At 41.1% G+C, this 22,611-nt stretch overlaps 5 protein-coding genes and 1 non-coding gene across 6 annotated transcripts; 2 read left to right on the top strand and 4 right to left on the bottom strand.

The window, feature by feature from the left end:
* Positions 1–1,279: 1,279 nt before the first annotated feature.
* Positions 1,280–1,942, bottom strand: LOC137286804 (LIM/homeobox protein Awh-like). Its single transcript, XM_067818804.1, has one exon. The coding sequence runs from the start codon at positions 1,940–1,942 to the stop codon at positions 1,280–1,282; it is 663 nt and encodes a 220-aa protein (XP_067674905.1).
* Positions 1,943–4,011: 2,069 nt separating this feature from the next.
* On the top strand, positions 4,012–4,674 carry LOC137286803 (LIM/homeobox protein Awh-like). The gene has a single exon (XM_067818803.1). It carries the CDS (start codon positions 4,012–4,014, stop codon positions 4,672–4,674), a length of 663 nt encoding a protein of 220 aa, XP_067674904.1.
* A 3,912-nt stretch (positions 4,675–8,586) lies between these two features.
* On the bottom strand, positions 8,587–9,249 carry LOC137286802 (LIM/homeobox protein Awh-like). The gene has a single exon (XM_067818802.1). The coding sequence runs from the start codon at positions 9,247–9,249 to the stop codon at positions 8,587–8,589; it is 663 nt and encodes a 220-aa protein (XP_067674903.1).
* A 4,478-nt stretch (positions 9,250–13,727) lies between these two features.
* Positions 13,728–14,390, bottom strand: LOC137286801 (LIM/homeobox protein Awh-like). Its single transcript, XM_067818801.1, has one exon. The coding sequence runs from the start codon at positions 14,388–14,390 to the stop codon at positions 13,728–13,730; it is 663 nt and encodes a 220-aa protein (XP_067674902.1).
* Positions 14,391–15,713: 1,323 nt separating this feature from the next.
* Positions 15,714–16,385, top strand: LOC137286800 (LIM/homeobox protein Awh-like). Its single transcript, XM_067818800.1, has one exon. The coding sequence runs from the start codon at positions 15,714–15,716 to the stop codon at positions 16,383–16,385; it is 672 nt and encodes a 223-aa protein (XP_067674901.1).
* A 5,730-nt stretch (positions 16,386–22,115) lies between these two features.
* Positions 22,116–22,187, bottom strand: Trnad-guc (transfer RNA aspartic acid (anticodon GUC)). The gene has a single exon. It is a non-coding gene; the product is annotated as a tRNA-Asp (tRNA).
* Positions 22,188–22,611: the final 424 nt, after the last annotated feature.

Below are 22,611 nucleotides of genomic sequence, written 5' to 3'. Positions count from 1 at the left end.
TTCAGCATTCCATGCCTGCCACAAAAGATGAGCATGCTTGTCGTAAGAGGCAACTAAAGGGATCGAGTGGTCAGCCTCGCTAACTTGGTTGACACCTATCATCGGTTCCAAATTGCATAGATCGATGCTCATGATGTTGATCACTGGACTGTCTGGTCCAGACTCGCCGCAATGTAACTGGAAAATTGCTGAGTGCGGCGTAAAACTCACTCAAATTTGGACACACCGTCTACAATATAACCTGAATCCTAGATCCCTGACACAATATTTGAATAAAGAGCTGCATGACCTCCAAGACAGAAAGCAAAAACTGACGATTTGACAGTTTACGACACCCTCGTGTCATACAGACTTTTGTTTTGGTGATATTTTTGTTTCTTCGTGTCACGCAGAATCTTTATATTCACAGAAAGCCTGCAAGAGATCAGATGGGTTAGTTGATCTTCGCAACTTCAAATGTGCAATTATGTAGGCAGAAAGGAATTGACTTTAGACTGTTATTAGTCACCAGACATCGATATATATCGATCTTATGCCATGGTCACATGTACATCAGTTAGCCAATAAAAGAGAATATTCCATTCACAGCGATTTCTAGAATGCTCTGCAAGAAACATCACCTCACAGGGTATGAGAGTATGAAAACATGTTTGCATATTCTGTATACAGACACGTATGAGGTTAAAATTATCTTTTCGACCATAGTCTTCTTGTGATTTACACAATGATACAAGAAACAAGGGTATGCATACTTTGTTTATTATTCACAGTGTAGAAGAATATCAAATGCCATGCTATTGCTGAAGGCAATAACATTTTACATGAAGTACATTAGAGATCACAGGTGCGATACAATGACATTTAACACGTTAGTTCTCATGACAGAGAATTTACAAGCACAGCAATATCACATAAACGTATGTAAAAAGGCTATAATGAGCAGTGGGTTTTTAAAAAGAAACCAAGTAATTCTAGTAATCCCCCTAAACCACAGCGATTATATGGAACTGTGTAACTCATGCAAGACGCTGATTTCTGGTACAGTTTACCAGGATTGAATGTACGAGGTATTGGTATTTAGCTCCATAGCACCTCTGGCTACTGGGTAACCCAGGAATGAATGACTGTCAGGAAATAGATGTAGATGTCTTCCATAAATACAAATACCAAGGAGTACACACAGCACATACACACAGCACATACACACAGCACGTACACACAGCACGTACACACAGCACTAGCTGACAGGCAGAACTTAAGTACCAATCTGTAAGTAAGCTCAGTGCATGGATCTCTTGAGTTTAGCTCTGGCATTCTGGAACCACACTTGGGCCACTCGTCTAGGAAGACCCGCCTCATCTGCAATCCTTCCGAGCTCCATTCCGGTAGGGTTGGTGTCAAGGTCGAAGTACTTCTGTAAAATAGCTACCTGATCTTTGTTGAAGGCTGTTCGGGATCGTTTGGATTTTTGGCTGCAGCTGACGTTCTCGCCATCGGGGTTGAGGACGTGGACTCGACAAAGGACTTGTCCGTCGTGGATGGCAAAGTTTTCTCCTGTGGACAATTGTCTTTGGCAGGTGCTGCACGAGAAACAGGCAAGATGGTACACGTACTCACCGGCCGATCTTACCCAATCTCCAGACTCAATAGGACGTAAACAGGAACTACACTTTGTCTGATAAACTTGGGCGAAGTCTCTCTGGCAGAAGATGTTTCCGTCCTTGACGAAACAAGTGGAATGTCCACCAAGTGTCACCTGACAAACACAACAACGCAGACAGTTCTCGTGATATACAAAGTCCCCAGCACGTAGATAGTACTGGTCTGTGATGACGTCACAGCACATGAGACACATGGGGTCAGCCATATTGAAACTGAGAGCGATGAAGTCTTCTGACTCTTCCAAGTCGGAGGAGAGTGGGTCATATGACGTGTCCGACATTGTACGTATATTCAAGAGAAAACGAAGTTAGAAATGCCTCGAGAACTGATTTTGTTACCTTTATACTCGGCACTGTGTCAGCTTGGATGTGTTGACACATTACGAGTACTGTGTCACAATGTGACCAGTCCGTGGTCAGTGCTGGTCAGTGCAGTCATTAACCTGTAACGAGCAGTGCCTTTGTGTGTACATTGTTTTCTTAATTATTTCACACCGGTCAGTCGGTGAACATGCTTTTACAACTGATAGAACGTTAATGTCCAGGCAATCAGGCCGATGACCCCACGAGGTCCGCCTCCTTCGTCCGACAATATACTTGATAAGTAGTGTTATTACTCGGCCGTGGAAGATACTGCAGTGTAGTATTTCTACGGCAATATTAGACTAGTGTAATATCCATAGAGGTATGACGTCATGATGGTTCACACGTGCACATGTTAACGTCACTGTCACGGTGGTACTAGACCTTGCTTGACTCCCGAAAAGCTGAGAGTTCTCACACTGTAGTCAATGTAGCCGCAGTTTCTATCCATTTGTGTTGGAGAATAATGAACAGAATACTAAACTCGCTTCCACGAAATATCATTTTTATTAAAATTGTGAAAGATTTAGTATCAAACTCGCTTTCGCTCTATGATGTACCAATCATTAACTCGTTTAATGAAAACGGTATTACACGGAAGTATCCTCTATAAGTCACATTCAAAGATATTTGTATGCTTCGTTGATAGTCTCAGAGTGCGACACACGCCTTAATGGAAGAGCACTGATGATTCTCCAATAGAAAATCATCGACAATTAATGGTGTTTACTATGTCATTGCTTGTTTAGATAAACATGATCACATGGTTGAGAACGTGAAAGACATTCGTTTGTCACCCTAGCACTTGTTGTACAACGTACACATTTCAACAGCAGATTTATGTTTGCACAAAGCCACGTAGAAAATATGCCCATATTTCTTAAATCTTTGAAAATGTGTATTGTATTATATTGTTTGCAGGTTTTTACAAAACGTTTACTTTTGGGGTGTTCCCTTTCAATTCACCATTTCATATTCAACCGGAATTGTTCTTAAAATGATAGAACTGAAAAGAAGTGAAAGCGGACTCATCAATGTTTTAATAAAATCAGTAATGATGAAAAAACAGCAGGACAAGTCAACTATTCACAGTGATAATATTGGAATTCTAAAACAATTACAGACTGATTGCCTCTCAAAAAACAAGGTAGCTCCTGTTTTCACTGGCCACACACAATCAAAGTTTCCACAGTAATATCTTTAAAATGAAATAAATTTAAACACAACTATGAATTATTTGTCAAGCGAGGTTGAGGAGTGGAGCGGGGGTTTATTTGGTTATATTCTTATAAATGGAAACTAGAAAAGGTTATCAAACATTCCTTGCTTTGTCAACAGTATCGTGAAGTTTTGGCCATTCAACTTATCGTATGCATGAAATGTAGATATGATCAAAGTGTATTATGCTTGTGTGCAATATGATGAAAATGCATTATAGAAACGCCACATTCTTCATATTCATTTCTCAAAAATGGTCTACAAATATAAATTTTTCTTTCTTTTTGTTATAAATAGCTTTCCACAAGAAGATCCTGTACGTAACACATGATATATTAGGGATTACACCGTCTCAGTGTATTATTCAAACATGCCGTCAGTTTGTCTTGTGAAATTGGGAGAATGCTGCTGGAGAGTACTCTTATCAACCCGAATGATAGTCTATTGTGAATTAATGGATTTTCAGAGTAAGTGGCAGTAAAAACGAACTCTCAATTCAGGAAAATAACAGGCTGACACAGAATATAGAATCTAAAGATATCACAGATAAATCGTTAATCATTTCCTATAAAGGAATAACATCATCAGTTGTGAGATGCAATCACCTTCCCAATCACAATGCGTGATAGGGCGCCATGACGTGTCAACACACTCATCACGCGTCATAATGACATGCTTGTTCACTCAAGTTGTCAAACCAACATATAAATCACTTGTTTTTGGACGCTGTCGTCATTCCATTCTTCATCGCCTCCTTTGCACACTAAAAATGTCGGACATGTCATATGACTATCTTTCCTCTGACTTGGAAGAGTCGACAGATTTTATCGCTCTCAGTTTCAACATGGCTGACCCCTTGTGTTTCACGTGTTGTGACGTCATCACTGACCAGTACTATCTACGTGCTGGAGATCACGTATGGCACGAACATTGTCTGCGTTGCTGTGTGTGCCAGGTGACACTTGGTGGACATTCCACTTGTTTCGTCAAGGACGGAAACATCTTCTGCCAGAGAGACTTCGCCCAAGTTTACAAGACCAAATGTAGTTCCTGTTTAAGACCCATTGAGTCTGGAGATTGGGTGAGATCAGCCGGTGAGAACATGTACCACCTTGCATGTTTCTCGTGCAACACGTGCCAAAGACAATTGTCCACAGGAGAAGACTTTGCCATCCACGACGGCCGAGTACTTTGTCGAGTCCACGTCCTCAATCCCGATGACGAGAACGTCAACTGTAAACGAAAATCCAAACGATTCCGAACAGCCTTCAACGAGGACCAGATAGCTGTTTTACAGAAGTATTTCGACCTTGACACCAACCCTACTGGAAGTGACCTCGGGAGGATTGCAGAGGAGGCGGGTCTTCCCAGACGAGTGGCTCAAGTATGGTTCCAAAACGCACGTGCTAAGGTGAAGAGGGCCAAGCAATGAAGCGTATATTTCAAACATGCAGGCCTGGACTTACTGCTGATATAGAACAACCGGAACATTCTGAAGTGCTCTTTCACGAACAGGGATCGTCCCTGGATGTTAATATTTATTGTGCCACTTTATTATTTATAGAATCAGTGGCTAAATTGTATATAGCCACAGTTTCATTGTAATATATTTCGTGTGTGTATATATTAACTGTTAATAAATTATTCAATGCATATTTTATCATGTTATTTGCACAATATATCTTTAGATATAGGTGAGATGAAATGTGAATCCCGTTCAAGATTATTGCACATATATCAAAACGCGGATGTGCGTGTGTGTGCGACTATGGCGGTTTTACAGCACTATCCCAGTGACACACTATACTGCAGTTTAACCTGGACACCGATACTCAGATTGTTACCTGAGCAGGATTAAACCAGACTTATTATCCATTATGCCGAGCGAAAGGCAAAATAACATTACCTTTGTTCCACTGTTGGAACCACCACATTCCTGCACTCCAGGCAAACACAATGTCCACTTGTCCACGAGGGCAAGCATACGGTATGTATAAGCATGTCTCCTCCTCATGCAATCGTTGACTTTTATGGGGAAGGTTTCAATTCAACATTACCAAAATACAGCATTACCAAAATTCAACATTAGAAAGAAGATTTTTATGGATATCAACTTCTTTATGAGAGAACACAACGTTTCGGAGTTAATGCTTACTCCTTCATCAGGGGATTGAGAAAGGGATACAGAGGTGTATTTATATGTACAGGTAAAACAATAACAAAGTAACAAGTGGAATGAGTTAACGAAAGCTAGTATAAACAAGCACTGATAGGAAGCCGATAGTTAAGATAACAATGATGGAAGCCAATGGTAATGCATTACAGTTGATTGGATATGTTTACATAACACAGATACGGGGTAAGGACGATGTACATGATTGGGGATAAGGATGGAAGCCAATGGTGATACATTACGCATGATAGGATGATGTACATAACACACGATAGGGGGTGAGCATGTTTACATGAGGGTTGATGATGTACAAACACAAGTAGGTAAGGATGTACTCGGGTAGATTGGCTATACATGAATTACATAGATAGAATGTACACAGGTAGATGAGATTAATTTATCAATAAGTCCCAGGCACTTGGTAGGTACACTCCTTGGTCGCGGTTGATGGCTGGTTTCTGTCTCCGGATCTCGATGGCCTCTTGCAGTTTCCTTTGGCGCCAGTTGTTGTTGTTGGTAGATAGTATCCTAGTGTCCTCCCATCGAATTGAGTGTTCAGGGTTCTTGAGAATGTGTTCAGAGATGGCCGATTTCTGGTCGAGTTTCCTGACTGAGGTCTGATGTTCCTTCATTCTGGTGTTGATTGGTCTCAGCGTTTCTCCAATGTATAGGTCGCCACAGTTGCAAGGGATCTGGTAGATGCATCCTCTCGGGTTAGGGTGTTCACAGCTGGGTCCTTTACCGTTGGCTTTTAGGTAGGTCTTGATGGTCTTGCCACTGGAGAAGGTGACATCGATGCTGGCTTTGGTCTTGATGAGGCGTGATATTTGATGACTGATGGGGCCAAGGTAGGGTATGGTTACTCTGATGGGTGATGGAGAAGGTTTGGGGCGGGGTTCTCGGTCCTTAAGGGTCTTGTTGATGGTGGCTGTGACGAGCTGGGGAGGGTAACCGTTGAGTGTGGTGAATGTCTTTCTGAGGTGGTCCAGTTCATTGTTTAGGGCATCGGGGTGGCAGAGGGCTTTGGCACGTCTGGTAAGGGTGGCGATGATAGCTTGCTTGATCTGAGGGTGGTGGCAGGAGTTGTAGTGGATGTACTGGTCGGTGTGCGTCGGCTTGCGGTAAACTGAGGTTCTAAGTCCATCGTCTGTGGTGTGGAGGGATACATCGAGGAAGGGCAGGTGTTGGTTGGTCTCAGTCTCCATGGTGAACTTGATTCTTGGATGTTGGTGGTTGAGGTGGTTGAGGAGCTCATTGGGGTCGTTGTCATAGGCGATGGTGGTGAAGGTGTCGTCGACTTTGCGGTACCAACAGAGGGGCTGGAACGGAGCTGTGGAGAGGGCTGCTTCCTCGAAGGAGGTCATGAAGATTTCTGTAATGAGAGGAGAAAGAGGTGAGCCCATGGGGAGACCGTGGATCTGCTTGTATATCTTACCGTTGAATGTGAAGTAGGAGGTGTCAAAGCAGCTGCGGGCGAGGTTGGTGATGCTGTCTATGGTGAGCTGAGTGTCCATTGGTAGCCATAGAAAAATCCAAAATGCCTGCATTAACAGCTGTGAAAGGAAAGGCTATATTTTTCGATTGGGTCTTAACACCATTTAATATTTACTTCAGTGACGTTTAAAACTCTATTGCAAAATGGATAGGTTCTATTTAAGTACTGAACTTAGTCTGTCTCGGTCCCGAACCACCTTATTTCTCTACTGCCTAGTCCTCCCTACAAAGCTATAGTTCATATGAAACAAGTCTACCATTCCCAGTGTCCCAGCTCACAGGGGTTACTTTTCAGTTTAAATGAGTTCACTTGTTACTATAAAAAATTATATATTCCGGGACTATCGGTATATTTTATGCATTTCATCCCCTAGCAAAGGTCGTATCCTTTGACAACAAAGATTGAGAATGTGCAGTGGTTGCGAGGAAACCAAGATGTCAGGCTCACTGACTTGGTTGACACATGTCATCCGTTCCCAATTGCCAAGATCGAAGCTAATGCTGTTGATCACTGGATTGTCTGGTCAAGACTCGATTATTCACAGACCTCCGCCATTTAGCTGGTCCAGGAATAATTCTGAGTATGGCGTAAAACTAAAGTCACTCACTCTTTCACTGTTTGGGGATTTTAATTTTTTTATCTCTTCATGTTGAAGATGTTCATATACATTGTCATACATGTTCATTTAAAACATAAACACATTTATTAGTCATTATTATCGATCATACAAGAGTTGGCAAGGTATTCTATAAGTTCTATATTCTCTTCTGGGTAATACGGTCTGAAGCAGTGTTATCCCTTGCAGGTCTGATGTACACCTCTTTGAAGCAGTGTTATCCCTTGCCGGTCTGATGTAAGCCTCTTTGAAGCAGTGTTATCCTTCGACGATAGCAGCGGGTAATTTCTTTTCCACCTGTCACCACCCCCACCCCACCTCCCGGCACGTCATTAACCAATGAAATTAAAGTATTTTGCATGAAGGTAAGATAATCTACATTCTCATTATATGTATTATTATAGCTTGTACCTTTTCTATTCTAGTTTCTATTTTTTCAGTAAACAGTGTATGAAAAAATGACCCAAAAAGTATAGAAGTTAGGGTGACTGTTATTACATACTACGGATCACACATGTCATCGTATCCTAATTCCGTAGATCGCTACTCATGCTGTTGATCACCGGATTGTCCGGTCCAGACTCAATTATTTACAGACCACCGCCATATACATTTGTAACTGGCATATTGCTGAGTGCGGCTTAAAACTAAATTCACTCAAGACTAGTGATTCTCGACCATCGGGATGCAGACTTAACAGACCCCCGCAATATAACTAGAATATTGCTGAGTGCGACGTAAAACTAAAGTCACACGCTTACTACACCACGTTAACACAACAAAATAAAATGTGCGTCGAATCCTTTATTAACGGTCAAAGTATTGACATAATATATCACACGTTGAACACCAGCTATGTACAGAATAGTCATTGAAGACATAAATAATAACAAGTTGTACAATAAATAAAGCATATACAATTAAATGTCTTGAGGAAAACACTTCAAGCTGCACTGGTTAGTTGGTGATTATCAACAATAAAGAAAATTTATAAATACAATAATTATTTACAATACAATAAGTTCCAAATGTTTAAATACAAAACACTGACAGGTCACGCTCAGTGCGTGGCTCTCTTCAGCTTAGCACGTGCGTTTTGGAACCACACTTGGGCCACTCGTCTGGGAAGACCCGCTTCCTCTGCAATCCTCCCGAGGTCACTTCCAGTAGGATTGGTGTCAAGGTCGAAATACTTCTGTAAAACAACTATCTGGTCCTCGTTGAAGGCTGTTCGGAATCGTTTGGATTTTCGTTTACAGTTGACGTTCTCGTCATCGGGATTGAGGACGTGGACTCGACAAAGTACTCGGCCGTCGTGGATGGCAAAGTCTTCTCCTGTGGACAGTTGTCTTTGGCACGTGCTGCACGAGAAACATGCTAGATGGTACACGTTCTCACCGGCTGATCTCACCCAGTCTCCAGACTCAATGGGTCTTAAACAGGAACTACATTTGGTCTTGTAAACTTGGGCGAAGTCTCTCTGGCAGAAGATGTTTCCGTCCTTGACGAAGCAAGTGGAATGTCCACCAAGTGTCACTTGACACACACAGCAACGCAGACAATGCTCGTGCCACACGTGATCTCCAGCACGTAGATAGAACTGGTCTGTGATGACGTCACAGCACGTGAAACACAAGGGGTCAGCCATGTTGAAACTGAGAGCGATGAAATCTGTCGACTCTTCCAAGTCAGAGGAAAGATAGTCATATGACATGTCCGACATTTTGGAATTGGTCAGAAAGATCTGAAGGGCGACGCGTTGTAGAGATCTGATGAGAGATGGTATGACGACTCCAGCATACATCAAGTCTATTTAAATGTAAACTTGACATGTCAGAGTGAACTAGAGTGCCATGATCATCTGTGTTTAGACAAACAGTGACGTCGGAGTGATCAGTCATGACTAGTTCACCCATTAATCGTTGATACTGATCGTTATATTGTTTCCTTATCAGTGATGAGTTCGTTCACCAAGCTTGTGCATGCTTGACATAACACATAGTTCACAGATATATTATGTTTTCAAAACAAACGGGCAAAAGAAAAAAGTGGTTCAGATTTCATACACTATATACAAAATATTTTCAAACTAAAATACGAGCTTTGTGTTTATATTACGATAACAGCATGCTACAAAGAGACAAATGACGTCTCGTATTACAGTTACTATATGTTTTGTCAATCCAGAACCATTGTATTCCTGCACGCGGGTTTACCACGCTACAAATGTACAACAGTACTACTCAAACAAATAAAATTGATGGATGGAATGGCATAGACGTTTATGGTGTTAGTAAATATCAAACGTTCCTATACCGCTATATAGAATTATTGAGCTTAGTATGCCTTCATCTAATTTTATATTTTCAGTCCGAAAAATATTTCATATATTTCTTGCAAACATTTATTGTTGTAGACGACTTACGTGTTCATATCAACATTCGCCACCAGCTGATCACAGATTAAGCATTCCAAAGTTCACCTGGAAATCTAATACTGACGGAAAGTAACAAATATCCAGGTTTTATGTTAATACACGTATAGTCACGTGTATTTGCAGAGTGACGTGTTTGGACACGGGTGAGACCTTTGGCCGCATATGAGAATTACCAGCTCATTTCTTGTTCTGTTTAAATTCAAAGACGTTTTAGAAAACGAAGTACACAATTTGCTGCAGTCTCCATTGCGTATTGGAATGAGGAAAAGTCTTATGATATTATCATATATATTTTCACATTGTTAGGTTTATATTATGAACCCCAGATTTGACCATTTATGTTAATGTATGCATTTGATCATTTATGTTACTGCATGCATATCGGGTAATGAGTTTTGTATGGTTATATAGGCATGTACCATACAGAACAAAATATATTCTCTCTTAAAATGCTAACCGATTGGTGTTAATTGCATAGAGAAGATGTTTTTAATTGCATGAAGTATTTAGAGTATAATTTTTCTGGTGGCTGCCTCAGTGCAGTAGATGCTGGGCTCGGGGTACAGCAGTGGCCGATCGAACAAGTCGACTGTAACTGTATTTGCGACACGTAAACACACCCGTCCCGATCAATCAATGACTGAGTATTGATTGAGTCAATCAGAGCGTCAGGTTGAGCGTGACGGTGCTTGTCGACCTGGCAAACAAGGGCGTCACGCTTGAGGTCGTTCACTCAGTCACGTTGCTGTAACACTAAGCATGACACGTAAATACAGCTCATGCCTCTATCAGCCAATGATTGTTTTTTGATTGAGTCAATCAAAGCGCCCGGCGAGATCGTACGTGACTGCACATGTTTAATGTGGCTGATTGTGTCGTCACGACCGAAGTCGTTTACTCAGTGTAATGTCCGTAGAAGTATATACAACGTCGTGGGGGAAGACCCAAGTTTGATCCCCCGCATGGGTACAATGTGTGAAGTCCATTCCTGGTGTCCCCCGCTGTGATGTTGCTGGACTATTGCTAAAAGTGGCGTAAAATTACACTCAATCACGAAAATACACATAGTTTATAGCTAACTTTACTCTGCCGACATGAACACATTTAAAGGAAATACTAACGAAACCAAAACATTTAATAGAGGTAAGGGCACTCTAAAATTCATCTTCCGTGATTAAAATTGCACAAACGTTTCTAAAATCACAATAACACGCAAAAATGGCTTTCTCTTTGGATTTACCTCACAACTTAAATGTCACATGCAACGTAAAATACAATTTTGCAGATTCTGATACCTTTCGGTATGCACTTACCGAAACAAATCATCAAACATGCTAGTTTAACCTATAAAGTTGAAAAAAAGCCATGAAAAAAGCCCACGAAATCAGAATTCTAACGATTCACCAAATTGGGAAAAAGTGAATAGGTTCGCGGAGCTTGAAACAGAATGCAGGCCCGGAGTATGAGGTCGTGATCTTGGTTGTAAAAATAAATAATCAGCTGCTTAGATAAAAAAAAAATAAACCTGTTGATTGTGGTAAGCAGTCTCTGCCACAGAAAAAGCTCAATATCTGGTTTATTGACACCTATATGTCTGCCTGCCAGTCTGCTGACAATATGCAATACACAGCTTCAATCATTGACCACATGTAATTTGAACTTAACACCTATCAGGCTATACGCTATAAACAAAATAAATTGATTTATGACTCGTGCACCCGAGTCCTGTCTCTACCGCATTATGTAATTAGGCAGGTGTGATACTTGAACACATGACATGTTATTATATATGTCAGCGGGTTGCAAACAAACTACATCCACTTTTCTCGGATGACTGGATCTAACGGAAACTGGTGCAAACTTTTGTCAGTTTCAAGTCCTGCTATATACATTCTTTGTGGATAACAACTTCTTCTAGTTTATGTGGTTTTGTTTGACAGCGGTATATGAATCCATATTGAAAGGACACATGAAGTACAATAATAGAAGTTGTTATCTATAAAGAATCTTACTTTCTTGTGACTCGCCATACATTTAAAATGCCCATCAAACACATCATTTTTCTATACAAACAATAAACCCACAGCGTATCAGCAAATGAACCAGCCAATCGGAAGCCGTCGTTACACTTGAGTGCACATCTACCCGCTATGACTGGGTTCGGTCTCCTTTGAATCGCGATTGTACTCTTATAATTTTGTTTATTTATTTTTTTACAAGCAGCAATGTATATTATATGCTAAGAATATGTGATAATTGTGTTTTAATTATGTTTGATTTTTTGGTTGCATGTGACCTTTAACAGTGTGTAAAGATCGTGAAGCAATGAAAGATTATCCTGATGTCGTTTCTGGAATGGAGGTTAAACCGTTACCCGATACTACATCTTGCAAGACAGCCTTCTAATGAAGATATAAAAGAAACAAACGAAAATGAGGAAATGATTGAGACGTTTCAGTGTTGACACTAACACTGTTATCATGCAAGTGTTTTCCTGTTTTGTCCAGTTACGCACGTCGGCATCAGATATGTTATTTGTCAGTAGTTTGAAATCACGATCTTCATATAAAAGTTGTTAGGAAACAATATTTACTGATATATATTTCGTTAGTAAACTCATGTGTTTATACATGTATGTGCAACTTTTATGTGAAGAACATAATATCGAAGTTGACAAAAACTATTCTCTTGTGGCATGTATTTAATCATTTTAGATATATTGGGACATTTTGACTACCACCCCGGGGCAGTTTGACCAGAAAGCCGGGGCAATTTGTAGCTGGGGAAATTCTTGTGGTACCCTGTTTTATCACAATCCGACTTGTTTAATCTATGTTATATACCACTGACGGTAAGTTGCAACATGGGAATAAAGTATAAATCGATACTGGGAGCACTGCTTCCTTCTTCAGCCTAACATTTTCATTTTCATACCTTATGTGTACATGTCTCTTTCATATGCGCCTGACATCGGAACATATCTTCTGCCTAATTCAGTCTCTTTATTTGCAAAACGAAGAAATGGTTTCTCTTTTCAATGTGCGATGATGCCGTGTATCACCAGACAACGAAATATACCGTCGTACCATTTACAAAAAAGACAGAAATATCACGATTTCAGTTCCTGTAGTGCTTGCTCTTTGGCAAAATGACGGGCTTCTAGTCACATATGACCTTACAAGTGGGAAAGGCCACATGATTTTCAAATGGAATATGCATAATTTCCAAAGTTCATATACCAGAAACTGTTTTTGCGATTAAAACATAATATATAATAATTATATAAAACTAATGTTTAAAATTCGGAGTACATGTTTCTGATCACTTTACTTTTAACCCACTAAACTATTGCAATTCTCTAGTATTCTCCTTCAAGGTACGAGTTACTGAAGAGAAATCAAGCACAAGCTTCCTAATTGCGAAGTATTAGTGAAAACAGAACATTATTATGTACCTTTTACATTACACTTGTTTACACAACAAAACATAATATGTATTGAATCCTTTATTAACGGTCAAAGTATGGACATAAAATATATTACACGTTAAACATTAGGTATGTACAGAATAGTCATTGAAGACATAAATAATAACAAGTTGTACAATAAATAAAGTATATACAAATAAATGCCTTGAGATAAAGCACTTCAAGCTGCGCTGGTTAGTTGGCGATTATCAACAACAAGGATGATTTATAAATATATAGTTATCTACAATGCAATAAGTTTCAGGATTTGTCAATGCAAAGTATTGTCATGTCTGGTTCAGTGAGTGGCTCTCTTCAGTTTAGCACGAGCGTTTTGGAACCACACTTGGGCCACTCGCCTGGGAAGACCCGCCTCCTCTGCAATCCTCCCGAGGTCACTTCCAGTAGGATTAGTGTCAAGGTCGAAGTACTTCTGTAAAACAACTATCTGGTCCTCGTTGAAGGCTGTTCGGAATCGTTTGGATTTTCGTTTACAGTTGACGTTCTCGTCATCGGGGTTGAGGACGTGGACTCGACAAAGGACTCGGCCGTCGTGGATGGCAAAGTCTTCTCCTGTGGACAATTGTCTTTGGCACGTGTTGCACGAGAAACATGCAAGATGGTACATGTTCTCACCGGCTGATCTCACCCAATCTCCAGATTCAATGGGTCTTAAACAGGAACTACATTTGGTCTTGTAAACTTGGGCGAAGTCTCTCTGGCAGAAGATGTTTCCGTCCTTGACGAAGCAAGTGGAATGTCCACCAAGTGTCACCTGACACACACAGCAACGCAGACAATGCTCGTGCCACACGTGATCTCCAGCACGTAGATAGTACTGGTCAGTGATGACGTCACAGCACGTGAAGCACATGGGGTCAGCCATGTTGAAACTGAGAGCGATGAAATCTGTCGACTCTTCCAAGTCGGAGGAAAGATAGTCATATGACATGTCCGACATTTTAGAATTGGTCAGAAAGATCTGATGTGGACTTGTAGAGATCGGATGAGAGATGGATTGACGAGTCCAGCACACATCAAGTCTATTTAAGTGTAAGGTTGGCATCTTAGAGTGAACTAGAGTGCCATGATGATCAGTCAGCCGCGACGAGTTCACTCAGTCATCATTGATACTGAGCACTGCATTGTTTCCTTATCATTGATGAACTCGCTCACCAGGCTGTTCAATGCTTGACACAACACACGGTTAACAAATATATTATGTTATGAAAACAAATCTCCTAAATCAAAAGAAAAACTAAATTCGGTTCATATTTCAAATAATTTATACAAGATATTTGCCATTGGCAAACTGATCAAAGATCAAACACGCCAGTGGTTAACTCTGAAATCTAATAATGATGATGGGAAGTAAAGCTCGGGAATTTTTAAAATAAATATCTGCATTTCCAAAGTAACGCGTCTTATTAGTGAGACCTTTTGCCAAATGTGAGATATACCGACTAATCTGTGTTTCTGTTTAAATGTTAAAATGTTTCAGAAAATGAAAAACATTCTTTGCTGTAATCTTCAGTCTATGGTGGAATCGGGGAAAGTCTGATGAACTGAGTTTTCGCTTATTGAATAACGGTAAATAAATGTCATCAACTCCGCGCTTGGCCTGTTATGTCGTCGGAAGCTGTTTAGGTATGTAAGAAAATATGTTCAATGATTAATGGAAACATATGTATATACGTAAAGTGCATTTCAAAGTGTAGTTTCTCTTACATCGTTAACCGACTGGGTCTTAGATGTGTAGTAAAGATGTTATTTATTATTATATTTACAATAGTAAGAGTGGGACTTGAAAGACGTTTGTGTGTCTGTCTCAGTGCATTAACAGTAGATGTTGGTCTCGGGGTACTGGACTCATTGGTCAGTCTGTTGGACCATGACGTAGTCGATCAGAGCACCTCGAGATTAATGGCTGAAACAATATGCACGACGTGTAAATACGTCTCATGATTCAATTCACCAAAGATTGAACGTTGATTGAGTCAGTCAAAGCGCCACGAGATTGGTTGGTTGGCTAACGAGGGCCGAAGTCGTTCACTCATTGCTGTCAAAGCAATCAGGATGCGTAACTACATCATCATGCCTCAATCAACAATGATTGAAGATTGATGGTGTCAAACATACAGACGCTACAGTGTCGCCACTTCCGAAGTCGTTCACTCAATGTGATGTCCGGAGTAGCATATAGCAGCATGGATGCACTGTCAACCATCCACATCTCTTTCGTCGACGGAGCTGCATCTGCATCTGTAACGCCACTCGCTCCATCATGTCTCACTCATCTTACATGTCCTCTTCAGCGTCAGATATCGAGGATGAGATACAGTCATATCTCACCAGTCTCAGCCCGGACCCTGATATGCCGACCTGTTTCACGTGCTGTGACGTCATCACTGACCAGTACTATTTACGTGCTGGAGATCACATGTGGCACGAGCACTGTCTGCGTTGCTGTGTGTGCCAGGTGGCACTTGGTGGACATTCTACTTGTTTCGTCAGGGACGGAAACATTTTCTGCCAGAGAGACTTCGCCCACGTTTACAAGACCAAATGTAGTTCCTGTTTAAGACCCATTGAGTCTGGAGATTGGGTGAGATCAGCCGGTGAGAACATGTACCATCTAGCCTGTTTTTCGTGCATCACGTGCCAAAGACAATTGTCCACAGGAGAAGACTTCGCCATCCACGATGGCCGCATTCTTTGCCGAGTCCACGTCCTCAACCCCGACGACGAGAACGTCAACTGCCGACCCAAGTCCAAGAGATTCCGAACAGCCTTCAACGAGGACCAGCTCGCCACTCTACAACGCCACTTCGAGATCGATCCCAACCCAAACAGCCTCCACCTTGACCAGGTTGCCATGGACGCAGGTCTGTCGAAGAAGGTGACAAAAGTTTGGTTTCAAAACGCAAGAGCGAAATTGAGAAAATCCAAATACTAAATCCTCCCAACCAAGTGGAGTCGTAAGGACAATACTTCCGTGACATTCAGTGTACAGTATACATAATTATTATTTCAAAGCAGCGGTTCTGCAAGAATCGCTTGTTTATGGTGCTACCTGTCTCCTGTATATACATTTATTCTACGAGACTGTGTGTAATTTTTTGCCACCACTGTCTGATAATGTATATCAATAAATATGTGAAATGAACTTTATGTTGATCATATCTTTCAAGTTATTTACAACCCGTGAAGATTGGGTTAAAGCTGATCATCAGTAACCCATGTTTTGTCGCTCGAATGGTCAGGCTAACTATTCTCGAACGTTCGTAGCCCTGCGAACTTCTTGGGCCTATTCGTAACACATTGGGTAGGGTCAAAGTAACGAATTCTTAGGGCTACGAACGTTTCGAGAATAAGAGCCCGGGTTCCCCGACTTGGTTGACACGCGTCGTCGTGTCCCAATCGCTTAAATCGATGCTCACAGAATCTCGGCAAGTCTTTCATGAATGTGTACAACTTAATCTGAGCATTGGTTTCTTTGGAAAGCATCGCTTTCTATTGCAGAGGTTGGTGGGAGCTTTATCATGCACATTATACCGGTATGAAGAATGGGTGGTCCAGTCGCCTCAGCGCCACAGTTGGGTGTGCAGAGTTGCGTCCCTTGGAGGAGCCAGGAGCCTTGGCTTTTATGTTCCCAGGATGGTCATCGCCACACAAGTATTCGTCGGTTTTACCAATGTAGTAAAAATCCAAGATCGGCTTTCGGACTTTACTAGTATATTAAGCCGACACTGTAACATTATGCGGAAATACTAAAGTGTCGTTCGTTCAACGCAAGCTAAACGCAACCCACACTCTTCACTCTTCACTCTACACATCTACAATGATAACACATGACTGTATGTTGTCATGGTGATAGATACAGTCCTACAGAAGAAGCCCACACCATGCAGTTGGGTAATAATGGCCGACAGAGTGACGCCAGTCAAGGGTCCATAGCAGAGTTCATATAGGAGTTCATACTAAGGTCCATGTCAGAGTTCATACCAGAGAACATACCAGGGTCAATACCAGAGTTCATATAGGAGTTCACACTAAGGTCCATATCAGAGTTCATACCAGGATTCATGCCGGGGTCCTCACTGACGTTCATACAAGGGTCCATATCAGGGTTCACGCTGGGGTCGATATCACCATTCATACCCAACTCTCCGACTTAATGAACTATACACAGTGAACGCAATTCATTTTACATATGCATGTACCTTGAACGTTGTAGTATTTTAATAGTTACATTTTAGAGGTTTAAATACGCACATGGCAAAGTAGACATCGTCAGTATGCTGCATACCTCAGGAAGTTTCTACAAAATCTTTAAAAAATGATAATTCGTTACGTCCAACTGGGTGACTCATTCGCACATCTCAATCGTGTCCATGCTGCTCACATCTTCGATATCTCTCGGGTACGTTCCGAAAAATCTCCACTAAACCCTGGAAGCATCTACGGTCCCCATTGAATTTATTACCTCCCTTCCTTCGCTATTTATCCAGTCAGGTGTCTGCGCTGGGAGGTTGGGCGAATCAGTCACAACTCACTTTCGATTTTTAAAAAATGATCTAAGCGATTAAACTTGGCGACACAAATGATGCAGAGGTACTCTGGAAGATGTAGGAGTTCTTGCACATATACATATATCTTGGAATTCTGAAGTTTCGGACCAGTTAATCTGTCTGTGTAATATCCCCAAAGTCTGAGTCGCACTGCGAACAAACCTTCGCAATTGCAACTGCTATCTTTGTTGACACTGGCAAGCTCGGTTGTAACGCGACATAGCTGACTGGCTACTGTGAGAATGCGGAACTAGCGAAGGGAGGTAATAAAATTATCGGTCCCAGCCGTATAGGTTCATCTAGTGCAAAGTGGAGAGTTATCGGATCGTATATCAAGGAGAGATCAAGGATGTGTTGCTTATTGAAACTCACGTCTGTAGATCGGCAGATTCTGACATCACATTTCAAGTTGATCAACTTGAAATATCATCAAGCTGTTTGAGATTTTATGAGCGATTCCTGTTGAGTGGATTCCGATTTTTGGCGTCCTCTTCTTGATAAGCTATTCTAGTGATAAATCTAGCCCTCTTCAGGTCCCTACCTAGACTAACAAATCGCTAACGACTAATCTCTTAAACAAATATATTTTAGAGAAAATAAGTTCATAACATAACCTGAAATATAATAAAAAGGAGCCCTGAGATATGTTTCTATTTATATAGACTTGCCACACGTACTTGACCTTCATGGTCTTTCTTGGATATATATTATTTCAGGGAAATATGACAGACAAGTCATTGTCTAGCAAGAGCTGTTCCCCAGCAATTTGTTCTTCCACGGCAATAAACGTAAAATGGAAATTGTTTCAACTGAAATGCAACACACAAACGACTCTAATCTGGTGTTTACTGATTTCATGGAGGGTGTAACAATCAAGAGAACGCGAGATGGTACTTTGATCCACGGGTCAGTTTACAATTTATGTTTAAAGATGGTGTTTGTTATTACCCTGACTGTCGATCAGTCTGAAGAGAATATATGAGATAAGATCGCACGCACGCACGCACGCACGCACGTAGGCACGCACGCACGCACGCACGTAGGCACGCACGCACACACAAACACACATACCTGAACGTCAACTTTATACCATCCCATTCATCCTGCACGGGTGGCTACATGATCGCATCCTGCACGGCGCCTCCTAACTTGAACTTAAACATAAATATGTCATCTTGGGATTGTGTGAATCATCTGAGAGTTTAAAATAAGAAGTACGTGTACAGTGTAACTAATAGGAGAAACACATCATTTGCCAACATGTGAATATCACTCACATCTCAGAGTAGATATTTTCTGTGGCTTTCTGTGTCACTTTGGAACTGAATTATATCATTTACAAACCCCCAAAATATTCATTTTCTTTTGATATAGATTGCATTAGTTCCAGGGAATATTTAGACCTTACGGGATGGGGGTGAGGGGTTCGTGGGGATACTGGATTTTATCCTGGTAGGAGTGTTTTGATCCTGAGAGGGATATGCTTTTATTCCAGGACATTTCACAGATGAATGTATCAGTTCTAGGATCCGGTATCTCTGGATGTATGGAGTAATGTCATCCTTATTTCATCCTGCCATACCGGTCCGGACGAGGTGTTTATGCTTAACACTGGCATGGTATCTAATAGACTAACACCTAGCCACTGAACATATATGTGTTTATATAATGTTGATAGAAACAGTCCCTTTTGCGCATTTTCGCAGTGCAATAATCTTAAACACCTTGTGTTGTGATCGCTTTGATTTAAAATGTAGAAAACCCTCTCAAATTGACGTGGCACAAATGTTCCAATTTCAGTGGATCATGCGAAAGGAAATATTAATTTAACTTATCAGTACCGCAATTTATTGGGCAAAGATGTACGTTGTTCCAATGAACTGTAAAATCTTTCTAAAATAGCCAATGCACAAAATGTTCGGGGAGTGTTCATTGTAAACCACGTGCAAATGAGTCCATGCAGCCCACACAAGCCGGTGTCCACAGATCATCAAACGCTGACATCACGTTTCCAGACGGTTGCCTGATTTCACCAGACATAGTTGTGGTTTAATCACTGCTGGCTATCACCTTCCCTGATCAGTCAAGTCTCCGATAGCCGTGCCCCAGGCTATCACACTCTCAGTGGAGACGACCTCTCAATAACAAACCTCCACTCGCCGTCCGTGGACAGATGTGTGACTAAAGGGACATAACTCCTGCTGCCTTCGCGCATTGTTGTCTTGACTGTCGTCGTAGGGAGTCCACACGTAGACCTCACAGTGACGAGTTGTGATTGACAGGTAGTTGTGGGGACAGATGTGGAGAGCCCGTGATTGGGTGACCTGTCTCAACTGGGACGAAAGGTTAATGGAGCGAAAGACAAAAGTAGAACTTGTTATTGTTAACGATCACATCTATTTCCTCATTTACCTGTAGGGGTGTCATGTTTAGAGAGTTACACGCGCATGGTAATTTAGGCGGAAATTAATTTACAGTTTAAACAGTTTCAACAGTTTATAAAACAAACGACTAAGTGTGGCCGCGGTAACAATGAAAGGCAAAATACCGACAACCCACCCTTTGAACCAGACCTACTCGTTTCCGGCCTTCTGCTTACCATGTGTACGGTATTATCGCTGACACTTTGGTCCAAAATACAAGTTTCTAAACTCTTAACTGGCACGTAGTAATCATGGAAATAACGGGCTGACCGACACTATTGCAGTTTCTAAATTTTGCTAGCTAGTCGGGCTGAAAGTTACTAGCCCACAAATTAATTCACTAAGATGGCGTCGGCATAACATGACTTCATCATTAAGCTACTTAAATATAATGCACATTTTTATCAGGCCATAATCTTACATGATTTCATAATGTATTATAACTTATCAAGTCGGAGAGTGATATATTTACAAAATGGCCATATGAAAATTCTCTAGCCAATCGTTTTGTGGAGATTTATTGGCCCGACTGGAATTTTACTAGCAACGGCTAGCTGGTCATTGGTTATTACGCACACTGCTTACAAGTATCAAACGTGCGTCTGTATTCCTTCACCGCACAATCTAGAGCACACACAAACAAGGAATATTAGGCTTTTTTAATTGAGTCATATCTTCATCCATGCTAAAGATATCTCAAGATAACAATACGTCCGAGTAATGTGTGTAACTGCTTAAACTAAAATCCGCACTTTAATAAAAAAAAATTTATGTTGTGCAAGTGCAGTCCATCTGAATCAAAATCACCCCAATGACTTGCACTCTCAAAACCAAATGACCGTAAATGACCCAAACTAACGCCAAAGTAAGTAGGAAAAACACACCAACTCGGAAGAATATTGTTATGAGTTTTGTCAACAAAATATAAAAGTTGTTTAACAAACCATCATTATTTTCATTCGATACTGCAAGATTTGTGCCAAGGGTGTAGCAAACAGCTCAGGTAATAGCCAGGTAAGCGAGAGGCGCGTGCGATGTTGATTTCATCAATATGGGATGGTATCAAAAGTCATTACACTGTGCTTCTCAATCAGACATGGAGTCGCTGTTGTCAGTCATCAGAGTGCACTCGTATAAAAACAGGACTGATAGTCGCCTGTTGTAAACCGCTTTGAAGCCAGTACTTATGCTCCACTAAATTTTCAACTTTCTAAACTGATTTTGTCCACGTAACTTGTGAAATCCACAGATTCGTGTACACGTATTTGATTTTGAACGTCTGTCATTTTAAACGCAATTCACTGGGGAGAGTTTGACTCAAATGGACTGTGCTGTACGCATGGATCCAATGCAAGAGAAATCTTTGATCGTACAATATGTATGGAAGGTAGGACACAGACACAAATTTTGCACAACTAATTCATTCTTTTAACCTCAAGAAAAGTCGAACTTTGAGAACGGCAGTAACCTCAAATCACTTTGTTTTCAGTGTCTTATTCTACTTGCCTTGAGAAAAGGAATAGTCAAAGACGCTTTTTAAAATATGAGTGTTCTTTCGTAATCAGCAGTGTGTGATAACTGATAACTATAATAACCAAGAGACTAATAAAGAAATGAATATTCATTTACAAGTACACATACCTTCATATCCCGTTCAAAAATAGTCGAAAACAATCTGAGGAAAAAAATTCTCTCCCCGGCCGGGAATTGAACCCGGGTCTCCCGCGTGACAGGCGGGGATACTGACCACTATACTACCGAGGATCTGACAAAGAGAGTTGAAATTTATATATTTGAAAATATTAACACCTTGCAGTACGAGTAAGGATCACCTGAATTGTGTCATGAGAGAAATGTAATTGCAATTAATACACGGAAAGTCCATTTTTGGTATTTCTACATCTCTTGCTATTTCAACGCCAACATAAAGCGAAACCATTATCGTAAGCTCCGTGCAGGGATAATACCGACAAGAATTAACTTCTGTGTAGAGCCTTCAACCTCTGTGTAGTTGCATGTGGTGTAGTGGAGCTTGGGTTCCCTTCCGGTGGAAAAGACCATCACGTTCTGCATTGATCGTTCCGTGACCTGCTCGTATTTTTATGGGGCAAGTCGAATAGCGACTGAATCACTCGTCCTTTGTTCTCACTATTGTCTGCACTTAGTTTGGAATGAACCTTGACTCCGA

Source organism: Haliotis asinina, chromosome 6 (genome assembly GCF_037392515.1).
Source record: "Haliotis asinina isolate JCU_RB_2024 chromosome 6, JCU_Hal_asi_v2, whole genome shotgun sequence".
NCBI lineage: Eukaryota > Metazoa > Mollusca > Gastropoda > Lepetellida > Haliotidae > Haliotis > Haliotis asinina.
Note: the sequence above shows the minus strand (reverse complement) of the source record. Positions and strands in the feature narration are given on the sequence as shown.